Source organism: Bombina bombina, chromosome 3 (genome assembly GCF_027579735.1).
Source record: "Bombina bombina isolate aBomBom1 chromosome 3, aBomBom1.pri, whole genome shotgun sequence".
Taxonomy (NCBI): Eukaryota; Metazoa; Chordata; class Amphibia; order Anura; family Bombinatoridae; genus Bombina; species Bombina bombina.
The window spans coordinates 1,131,921,436-1,131,933,994 of NC_069501.1; the positions used below are offsets into that span (position 1 = coordinate 1,131,921,436).

Consider the following 12,559-nt stretch of genomic DNA (forward strand, 5'->3'; position numbering starts at 1 on the left):
TAGTGAAATCTGAGAAGAAAAATAGTATAATATCTGCATTAAGAGTAGAGGACAAGCTTCTACATAATCCCATAGAGATTAATGAGACCTTTTACCACACATTCCAGAAATTTTACAGTGCACGTGAGGTAGATATTGCCAATAAGGATTTATTCTGGGAAACTATTGTAACCCCTAAATTGTCAGCAGAAGAAATGGAAAAAATTAACTCGCCAATTTCAGAGGAGGAAGTAGAGAGTACAATATATAAATCTAAATTAAACAAAGCCCCGGGTCCAGACCAGCTTCCAGCCGAATTTTATAAAATATTAAATAAAGAAATTATACCACACCTGACTAGATTATTTAACTATTATTATGTAGAGAATGGAGCAATGTCAAAGAATTTTACTAGGGCTGTTACAATTATGATCTTCAAGAAAGGAAGGGATCCTGAGAGGGTAGACTCATATAGGCCCATCTCTCTACTTAATGTAGATTATAAGATCTTGGCTACTATAGTAGCAGAAAGATTAAAAAATATCATGGGTAATATTATACATTCTAATCAGGTGGGCTTCATGAATGGTAGAAGCTCTGTAGTAAATATTCGGAAGGCATGTCTCATTATCGAATATTTTAAAGAATTATCGGACCAACCTGAGAAAATTCATAAATCAAACCAGGACGCGGCTATAATAGCTCTAGACGCCGAAAAAGCCTTTGATGCAGTTCAGTGGGATCATCTTTTTACGTCTTTGCTTAAATTTGGTTTCTCAGGACCATTCGTGAACTTTATTAAAATTATTTATAACAATCCGGTTTCTACAATTTCGGTGAATGGGTTAGACTCTACAGAAATAATACTGGAAAGAGGTACCAGACAAGGTTGCCCCCTATCCCCCTTTCTATTCAATTTGTCAATTGAGCCGCTAGCGATTAAAATCCGCCAGGTGTTGCAAGGGGCCCTATGTAAAAACATAGAAGAAAAAATTTTACTATATGCGGACGATATATTGATTTTTTTAAGAAATAGTAAGCATAATATCCCAAAATTAATGGAAATAATAGAACTATATAGCTCCTTCTCAGGTTATAAAGTAAATGTCAATAAATCGGAACTCTTATGGCTCAGTAATTATAAGGATTCGTATAAAAGTCCATTTAAAGTTGTTAATCAAATTTCGTATCTAGGTATCATTCTTAATAAGAATCCAAAATGCTGGTATGATTTAAACTTAATTCCAACTCTCCAGAAAATATATCTTCAGCTAAATGCTTGGAAACATTTACCATTATCTCTATCTGGAAAGATTGGTTTAATTAAAATGATCATTTTCCCTAAGATCCTCTATAAACTACAGAATCTACCTCTCCTTCTAAAGAAGATCGATATCACACTGTTCAATAAAAATATAACAGAATTTCTGTGGGGAAAGGGTAGGAGAAAAATCTCATTAAAAACATTATCATACTCAAAAGAATATGGGGGCTATGCATTACCAGATATTGGGAATTACAATTTAGCATGCCTGGTTAAAATAGCAGCTGAATGGCTGATAGATAAAGAATATTTCACAGATAAATTATTAGAAGAAGAGATTGCAAAGCCTTACATACCTAAAGCGTTACTACACACACAAGCTAAAGATATCCCTCAGAAAATTAAACGTTTGTTTTCATATCTCAGCATTATAAAAGCTTGGCAACAATACTGTAAGAAATTAAAAGTTAACTTTGCAGTATCCAATTTTTTAACAATAACTGGTTATCCCACGTTTCCAGAAGCTTTAAAATCCGCAGTATTCCATAGATGGAAAAGAAAGGGCTTAATAAATATTAGTCAAATGATTAATTTTACTTCAGTTATAGCACAGATCAAAACATTCGAAGAGCTAAGAGGTGAATTTGACCTCCCTAGCAAAGATTTTTTTGCTTATCTTCAATTAAGAGACCTTGTAAACAAATTATTACAGAATCCAAATAATGAATGGGGCTGGCCGTCACTTACTTATCTCCTGGATCTATGTAAGAGTGGGAATTTCTCAATAAAAAAATGGTACAAGGAATCATTAAGACAGGAGGGTAATGCAAATCTACAACTGATCGTTAAGAAATGGCATTTGAAGGGTTTAACAGATTGCAATGAAGAATATATACAAAATAGTATCACGAGATCTAATAAGACCTTTATTTCTACTAATTTTAGAGAAGTACACAATAATATATTAAATCAAATATATCTTACCCCTTCTGCCATGGCAAGATGGAATAGTAAAACGCAAGATAAATGTGTCAAATGCGGTAGCAGGGGGGCTGATATCGTGCATTACTTTTGGGAATGCACATTAATTAGACAATACTGGAATAAAATGAGTTTCTGGCTATCGAGAATATTAAAAAAAGAGTTTAAGATCTATCGAGCTTTAGTATTTTTTTTATTCCCTCCAGATATAAAAGAAAAGATCAATAATAAGGAATTTATTGAACTAGCTATTGGGGTGGCCAGGTTCTTATTACTGAAAACATGGATCTCGAAAAAAGTGCCTGCTATATCTGAAGTAAATAATCAGATTATGAAACAAATGACTATAGAGCAATGCCTCTTAGAATTAGATAAAAGTAATGAAGTTGAGAGATTTTTCAAGAAATGGGAAATATTTATATATTCACAGTCACTGGATATGCAAAAGAAAATGATCTATCCACTCAGATCTACAGAGTATGTAATGAATGCCATACTTAGAAATGAGCTACCCTTGGTATACTGAGCTGGGAATAAGAGAAGGCTGAGGACTTTATACCATACTCATATTCCTTTTTTCTCTTTTTTTTTTTTTTTTTTTTTTTTTTTATTCTTTTCCCCCTCACCCTGTTTTGCTTGGGTGTCTGTCTTTATACCATATAATAAAAGGTTGTTCATGTAGGGAGGAACTAACTGTTTTGGTGTTACTAAGGGAGGTAGGGGATTTGAAGGATTGAGATTTTATTTAATTCCTGTGAGTAAGCCCGTGGTTAACTGGCTGGTATATAACACAGAAGGAAACTTCTTTTTTCTTTTTTTCTTGTTTTTTTGTCCGAATGTAAAATGTATATCTACAACTTCCAAATATGTGAACTTGAGATGTCATATACCCCAATGTCCTTCTCCTTTGTTTCTTTCTTCTGTACCCCTCATGGATTTCCCTTTTCAATAAAAATATTATAAAAAAAAAAAAAATAACTTTCTATGAGATATTGTTTGTTGAGGTATAAATCAATCTATTTCTTGGACAATAACAGATGACAAATAAAAGATTAGCTTTAGAGAAATGTGCTTGATCATGGACAGTAATGAAATGGAATAAATAAAGTTGGGAAAAAACAGAATAACCACTACATCGATGACTGTTAGTTAACACCAGTCCGATGCTCTTCGAAACCGTACTTGATGCGCATGTTTTTGACAGCTTTTTTGATAAATAAGGAGATCGTATTAAGGTCAGCGGCAGTGATGTCTGGCGAGCATATTGACGCCGGCGAATGCAACATAGTTGATGCTTTAATAAATAGGCCAAACTGCCTTTTCTAGCTGCCCTAACAATTCTTGAAATACAATTTAAATCTCTGTGAGCAGAGAACATTTCTTGTCAATATTCAGTATCAGGAGGCTGTCCCTCAATATCATGAGGATGTTTGAAACTGTATTAGGTATTATGTGTTAAATCATGACCCTCTCACCCTTATATTGCAGTGCTGACTATGTAAAGACATTTTTCAGAATAATCCAGTAAAAAAAAAGACACTCCCTCAGGGATATAACCATTAAAGGCAACAGAAGGGAAAAGGTGTTGGGATAGTACTCACTGGGAGCAATTCATGGGGAGGGAGTTGACCTCAGCATCACCAAGGGTGGTCTAGGTTTAATTATTAGGTATAGTGTCTTGTTTTATCTGGTGAGAGAGTTGCACCTGCCAACGCTGGATATTTAGTAAACTTAGTGTAATTACCATATGCATATAGTAGGTTGCAGTAGAATCTTATGTCTGCCGGGGCAGTCAGCCTGTATAGCAGTTACTCTGGAGAAGCAATACTTGGTGACAGGAAAGTTTGAGGTTGCAGTACAACTTTGGAATAATCTAACAGATATTTTTGGCTTCTTGGGCTCCCCTTGTTATAGTGAGATCATGTTGTATAGAACACACAAGCTCACATAGAATTCAGGTTCAAAAGAGAGAGAGTCTTGGGTAATACGGGCACACTGTGATATTACAATTCTATTGTAATCCCGCTCAGGCCTGTTTAACCCAAGTTAAATGAAGGCAGATGATAAGGGATCCTGAAATCTTGGGGCCTAGGAAAAAGAATATCTAAATCCTTATGGGCAGTAGAGATGAAAGGAACTTCATTGGTCTTTTACAGCCCCTCTGGTACTCACTGAGCCAAAAGTCACCAACTAGGCCCCAACATCAGCCAGAGATGTAGGTGTTCTAAGATTGCGACTCACGCCACTGGAGCCTGTTTTTGCAGAGCATGGGTCCACCGTGAGCTCTGCCAGGTATCAACACAAGCGGCAGAAGGAGAAAGGACTGCGGGGTCACCTCTCTGAAATTGATTTTCTACTAGTCTGCGTAGCCTAGCATCTCTGATGTAGATACTACTTTGCTTAAGGAGCACCTCTCAGTAGCCTGCTACAAGCAATCCGGGGTTCAAATATCCAGACTTCCAAAGATGCTGTAGAGCTCCGGAGCTAGGCCTTGCGCTTGTCTGTTTCATGGTAGAGGGCCAAAAGCAGCAGGGTCCAACAAATATATTTAAGTTGAATAGACGGAGCTACTCCAACTTGTGTCTTATTACCTTGGTTGTTAACTCAGTCCCATCAGGTTTTAATTTTTTCTATTATTCTTTTTAGTGTATTTGTAAAAATAAAATAAATTTATATATATATTTATTTTAAGTATTACATTTTGTGGTTTTATAAAATCTATTTCCTACTCTCTTTTAGCTGATATCTAATCTAAATTCACAATTGTTATACAACATTACATACATGTAAAATTACATAAAAATATATAAAAATGTTTCCTTTATTAAGCCATCGCTTGAACAGCCAAAAAGTGAAAGGGAGAAGGAGGAATTCCATTTAAAAAGTGTTACATGAAGAGGAACTTTCAATGAACTTCTAGCAAAGATTCCTGGAATGCCATGAGGAAGAGGTGTATGTGTCTACTGGGGAAGCACCAATAGCTCAGCAATTTCCTTATCCTGGTTACCACTGGCTGGGTATGATAATAACTCTGGTGGTGCATATAAAAACATAGATTTTGATGGCAGATAAGAACCATAGGCCCAACAAGTCTGAACAATATTTCCTAAAAGTATAAACGTATATCTAGTTTATAGGACAGCCTTATGCATATCCCAGGCATTCTTGTAGTCCACCACAGTGTTTGTCATTACCACCTCTTGTGGAAGTTTATTCCATGAATCAATCACCCTTTCTCTAAAAAAGAGCTTGCACAACTTACTCCTGAGTCTACTACCCTTCAGGTTGAGATCATGATTCCTTGTTCTTGAATTCTTCTTTTTATGAAAAATGCTCACATTCTCAGCATTAGCTTTACTAAACCCTTCAATATATTTGAAAGTTACTATCATATCACCTCATCCATTCTCTCCTCTAAGCTATACATATTTTGGTCATTGAGCCCTTTAAATAATTTGAAATAATAATTCCCAAACCCTGTTCCTCATTTTTAACAGTCAGTTAAGAGTCATTGAGTCTGTAATGCATATCCTCACCGAGGGCCTGATATTCTAAGGCTCTTGGCGTCCTCCAGTTCCCAGTGCCAGAAGTGCAGTGTATCAAACACCAAGATACCTCCCTCCAACCCCGGAGTGCCATAGCCATGGTGGACCAGACCACTTTACATGCAGTAAGATCAGAAGGAGCAGGCACTATTCGGCGTGTATAATAAAATCAGTCAAAACTTTTATTGCACAAAAAATTAAAAAGCATCCAGCAAACATGGCAGGGGACTGTAACAGCGAGAGTCTGGTGGGTTTTGCACCCTCTAGTGCCTGGTTTCTCAACAGCCGGGCCGTGGCCCAGTACCGGGCCGTGATAGCCCTGCTGATGGGCCCTGACCTGTCATGCCCTCACTGCACACTCTTACCCCACTGCACACAAGGGGCAGACTGAGACCAATCAAGGCCCCCGAAAAACTGTCTCACACTGACCCAAATGTATTCAAATTTATGCAAATGAACATGGTAGCCTCCCTGCCCTAACCCCAACAGGCCCATCAACCTCCAGAGCCAGGAACCCCAACATTAAGGGCCAAAGAAAGGGCCCCTAACCTCCAGGGCCAGACCTCACACTCCATGGCCCTCACAGCGACAGACCCTCGGCAGGACCCCCACACTCCAGGGCCTCCACTAAACCCACACTGAACTGCTTAGTTACTGATAGGGCAAATCCCCGGGCCTTGAGGTCACTTTGGTTGAGAACCACTGCTCTAGTGAATCTTATTGATAGACTAACTCATATACCCCTCTGAGGATGCGTTAGTGAAACGCTGCGTCAGGGGTCCTCGCTATTTTTTAACTGCCTCTCTTGTTGTAATAATAAGAAAAAATATCTTAGTTTAAAAAACTTTTCTTAGTTAATCCGTACTTGGTAACCTGTGGCTTTTCACAGGCTTAAGCAGAAGCTATTAGTATTTATCCTAGTATAAAAAAATGGGTAACCGCTGCACTTGCATAACATAATACGATAACGGGTGGGTAATATAATATCTGGGGGATTAAGCTCTAAGACAAAATTGTCTCCACAATATCGTACACTATTATAGAAGGAATACAACTTACAGGTGGCATTACTAAGATAATAAAAAATTAGACACATAGTGTCACACTATTACAAGCTGTAACTTAGCAACGCTGCAATACTACTGTAGTCAAAACAGAGTGACAGAAAAAACAAGTCAGATTTTCACAGGCTTAAGCAGTAGCTATTACTATTTACCCTACGTTTAAAAAACGGTTAACCGCTGTACCTGCATAATATAACACGGTAACGTGTAGGTAATATAAATCTTAAGGATAAGGTTTCAAGACAATATTGTCTCAACAATATCTTAGACTATTTTATAAGTAGTAAAGCTTACAGGCGGCATTACTAAGATAATTAAACATTAGACAAATAATGCCAAACCATTACAAGTTGTAACTTAGAAACGCTGCAACACTACTAGAGCAAAAACAGTGTGACAGAAAAAATAAGTCTGCAAGCGATTTAAGCACAAATATGAAGGTTTAGTCTGAATAGTCACTTGAAATATAGCTCCAGACCGGTTGAAAACTCCCAGAATCTATTAAGATGCTATAACGACATTTATTTTGACAACATGATGTCAAGTACCATAAGACTCAGACTGCCTTAAATTACCACTAGCTGAAATCTGAGCTTATCCCTTAATGCAATAGTACGTGCACAATCATACTCAACTTAATTAATATCAGTCAGAGTGGCTAAGTTAACTCAATAATCAAGTGTTGGTGATACAATATAGAGACTGACATATAGGTAATCCTCCAGACCTCCCAGTCTCCACAGATATTTTATTGCAAGTGTATACATTGGTATTAGCTCACTGTATACTGGTTAATATAGCTGGACATTGATGTTCATAAATGCCTTAAAAGCCTATTTATCTACAAAGACCATCAAGTTTAAGTATAATAGGTATACCATATATCAATACCCACTTGGGTAAATCTGAAGGACTGGCCAGATATTAGGCCACATAGCCCTTAGATAGATAAATATACAGATACACCTAGAATATATACTTGGTCTCACAACTGGGTTACCTAGTATTCTATATTAGTGATATCATACAAGCTAAGTATCATACAATCAACAGAGAGTGTGTTTTTAACTCTCTCCAGGGTAGCATACACACACAATTTATGCTGTCTTTTTTATAAATAAAACTAATAAAGGTTATATTTTAAGTTGATGACACTAATTCCTTTTCAATCACAAGTTCCAGTAATCTACCGAATTAATTTCTACAATTCATTTTTCACAGTGCAATAAAAGCATTTCTTTAAGACTATCAGGTTTATTTAGCCTGTATAGTCCATTCTCGCTAATTAAGTATTTCATATGCTGATACACCTAGAATATATACTTGGTCTCACAACTGGGTTACCTAGTATTCTATATTAGTGATATCATACAAGCTAAGTATCATACAATCAACAGAGAGTGTGTTTTTAACTCTCTCCAGGGTAGCATACACACACAATTTATGCTGTCTTTTTTATAAATAAAACTAATAAAGGTTATATTTTAAGTTGATGACACTAATTCCTTTTCAATCACAAGTTCCAGTAATCTACCGAATTAATTTCTACAATTCATTTTTCACAGTGCAATAAAAGCATTTCTTTAAGACTATCAGGTTTATTTAGCCTGTATAGTCCATTCTCGCTAATTAAGTATTTCATATGCTTATGCACTGCTCCTTAAGTGTTCAGGTATAACTCTTACAATTGCATTATTTTAAGCAAAAAGTAAAGATAAGAAACAAAACACTTAGGCAGATAATTCAAGTTTAAAAAATAAAGGTTCAAAATCTCTTCCTTAATAACTCATATATCAACTATGTTACCCTATTTATAGGCAGCATAGGAAAATTTGAACTGTTTCATCATCACAATAAAAACAACTTTCTATATATAAAAAAAACAATATACAAATTGCTGCAGTCATTGACTTAATTAAATTTAATACAACCATAATAGAAAATTATTATGGTTCTTTTTACTTGAGACAATATTTCTGTACAGCTTACTCATAAATGAAAAAAATGTGTATACAAGAGGTCAAGAGGAAAGTTTAGCAAATTGGAAAATTCCACATATGTGCTTCTTTTATTTTATTAATTACTTTTTTATATTATTCTTTATTTCTTTTATTTTTTTTATTATTAATATTTCCCCAAATTCTGGAGTTCTAATAGGTACTCCAATGCTTTTAATTATAGAAAACTTCAAGATATAAATGGAAATACACAATTATAGAACCAAAATACTGTCCAAATCAAACAATTATAAATGTCTATAAAATAGTTGATGTTGCATTCTTTATTCATACCCAAAGGGGAACGGGTTCGTAATTTCAATATCCAAAATAAATTCTTGTCTAAGACGTTATTCCTGTTACCTCCTCTAGATGGCACTGTTGCTAAATCTAACATTTGTATTTATATATTTACAACATTTGTAAAAATGGAAACTATTAAAGCGGTTAGCATCAGCTGATTCTTTATTATAACATTTAACTTCCCTAACATACTGACTGAATCTTGTTCTTGCCTCACTAGTAGTTTTCCTACATATTGACATTTACATAGGTTACAAGTTAATAAATATAACATAACAATGGTACTACAATTAGGAAAACAATTGATACAATATTGTTTGTTATTAGTACTGGGGGAAATGTATCTCCTTGCGGTATGCAACAGGTATTGCATCTTATGCTGCCACATTTGAAGTTGCCTTTCCTATACAGCCAATTTGATGCTTTGTCGCAACTACTTCTTTTTATCATACTAGGAGATAATGATTGTGCTTAAGTTGTTGTTTTTTTGGGGGAAAAACTTGCAGTTTCTAATCAATGGTTTCAAAATGTCATCTCCTGAAAGAATATGTATATGCCTCTTTAGTTTTTAAAGGAATAGTAAACCCCAAAATGTTCTTTTATGATTCAGATAGAACATACAATTTTAAACAACTTTCCAATTTAATTCTATTATCAACTTTTCTTATTCTCTTGTTATCCATTGCTGAAGGGACAGCATTACACTACTCACAGGAAGCTGAAAATATCTTTTTAGCCAATCAAAAGAGACAAATGTGTGCAGGGACCAATTAGCAGCAGCTCCCCCTAGTGTATGATATGTGCATATTCATTTTTTAACAAGGGATACGAGAATGAAGCACATTTGAAAATAGAAGTAAATTTAAAAGTGTCTTAAAATGACCTGCTCTATCTGACTCATGCAAGTTTAATTTTGACTTTCCTATCCCTTTAACTATTTAAATTGTTGTGTAAACTCTGTGGTAAAAACTATTGCATCTTTAAAGGGACACTCAATACAATTTTTTTCTTTAATGATTTAAATAGAGCATGCAATTTTAAGCAACTTTCAAATTTACTCCTATTATCAATTTTTCTTCGTTCTCTTGCTATCTTTTTTTAAAAAGCAGGAATGTGATACATAGGAGCCGGCCCATTTTTGGTTGAGAACCTGGGTTATGCTTGCTTATTGGTGGGTAAATGTGAGCCTCAAATAAGCAAGCGCTATCCATGGTGCTGAACCTAAAATGGGCTGGCTGCTAAGATTTACATTCATGATTTTCAAATAAAGATAGCAAGAGAATGAAGAAAAATTGATAATAGGAGTAAATTAGAAAGTTGCTTAAAATTGCATGCTCTATCTGAATCATGAAATAAAAAATTTCGGTTCAGGGTCCCTTTAAAGGAATTATTTTCTCTTTTTGTGGTAGTTTTCCATCTGTCATAGGTTCTAACTGCATTTTGACATCTTTCCAAATGAAAAAGCTAACTTATAACCCCTATTTATAAGCCTATCCCTAAATTTTGACCTGATGTAGTGTTCCTTCTCAATCTAATAGATTGTCCCTTAGGGATTGCCTGTATTAACTGCTTAGGATGCTGTGAAGTAGCATGTAAAATTGTGTTGCCGTAGGTTTCCTATAGGTTTTTTAAATAATGTTATTCTGTATATTAGGCAAAGTGAGATCCAAATAATTAATTTCCTTACTGCTGTACATTCCAGTAAAATGAAGGCCTAACTCATTGTCATTTAAAGGGACAGTCTAGTATAAATTAAACTTTAATTATTCAGATAGGACTTTCCAATTTACTTTTATCATCAAATTTGCTTTTTTCTCTTGGTATTCTTAGTTTAAACTAAACATAGGTAGGCTCATATGCTAGTTTCTAAGCCCTTGAGGGCTGCCTCTTATCACATGCTTTTTAAATCTCTTTTCAACACAAAGAGACAGAAAGTACACGTGGGCCATATAGATAACACTGTGTTCAGACACAGGGGGTTATTTAAGATTTAGCACAAAACAATGCTAAATTTAAGACAATAGATAATAAACAGTCACAGTCATGTGATCAGGGGGCTGGAAGAAGGTTCCAAGATACAAGGTAATCACAGAGGTAAAAAGTTTATTAATATAACTGTGTTGGTTATGCAAAACTGGGGAATGGGTAATAAAGGGATTACCTATCTTTTAAAACAATAACAATTCTATGGTAGACTGTCCCTTTAAGTAGGTCAAATACTTTTGAAACAAAAAATAACCACATATAAAAGATCATCTATATAATGAACAAAAAGAATGATATCCTCATGCCAAGGATTCAATGGAGTAGAGATGTATGACAGTTCCTATCATGCAAAATAGATGTTTGCTTAATCTGGGGCAAATTTAGCCCCCATTGCAGTTCCACGAATTTGTAAATAATTTTCATAATCAAATATAAAAAAAATGATGTGATAGAAGGAACTGCAACACGTCACATATAAAAAGTTTTGCTCCTAGATCAAGGCCTAATTTATGATCTAAAAAAAATCCACTTTTTGCATACCAAGATTTTGAGGAATTCATGTATACAGAGAAGTTATGTCCACTGTCATCCACGAATAACCTCTTGCCATTTTACGTTTCAATGATTGCAAAAGATGAGAAGTATCCTCAAGGTAACTCAATAGTTTTTTTGGCAATGAGCTACAAAATCACATCCAACCATTCAGCAAGTGGCAGCCAATGTCAGAGACTGCCCTCCAAGGAGGCCAATTGTGTCTATCTTTCTGTACTTTTGGCACATTATAGAAAATTAGGGTAATAGGATCGTCTGGTATTAGAATGTCTAAATCTTCTTGTAAAAATACACCTAGGGAAATTCCATCCAATATCAATGGTCAGAAATCATTTTTAAATTTAGACATAGGGTTTGCTTGTAACTTACTGTTGTATATAATAACTGTCTGAATGCTTCCTGGAAACAAAATTCTTTATCAATAATGACGCTACTTCCACCCTTGTCCAAGTTCCTTATAATAATTTCATAGTTGTCTTGTAAAGATTTAGGGCCAGATTACAAGTTGAGTGAAAAATATTGCACTGGTATTAAAGGTTAGGTGCAATGCGAACACAACCTCACGTTCACATTGCATGGAAGCTTTGCGCTTATGATAGCATACTTCCATTGGCTCCAATGGGAGCCTCGTTCTCATGCCGTGATACATCGCATGAGTACCTAGTACAGCGTAGCAGGTATATATATGTGTGTGCGCGTATATACTGTATATATATATATATATATATATATATATATGTGTGTGTGTGTGTGTATATATATAAACACCCCACACCCACCACTTTTAACCCCTAAAAACTTTGTACAGTTTTTTTTTAATTTTATTTTTTAAAATGCTACTTTTAATAAAAAAGCTACGAGAATCATAAATTTGGGGCCAATTGGGGC

General features: G+C 35.1%; 1 protein-coding gene across 1 annotated transcript in view; it reads left to right on the forward strand.

Annotated features, from left to right (window-relative positions):
• The first annotated feature begins 5,986 nt into the window (after positions 1-5,986).
• Positions 5,987-12,559, forward strand: part of LOC128652642 (adiponectin-like) — a 54,529-nt gene continuing 47,956 nt past the window's right edge. Inside the window, exon 1 of the mRNA XM_053705574.1 lies at positions 5,987-6,016. Within this exon, the coding sequence (XP_053561549.1) occupies positions 5,987-6,016 (30 nt within the window). The remainder of the gene's footprint in view (positions 6,017-12,559) is intronic.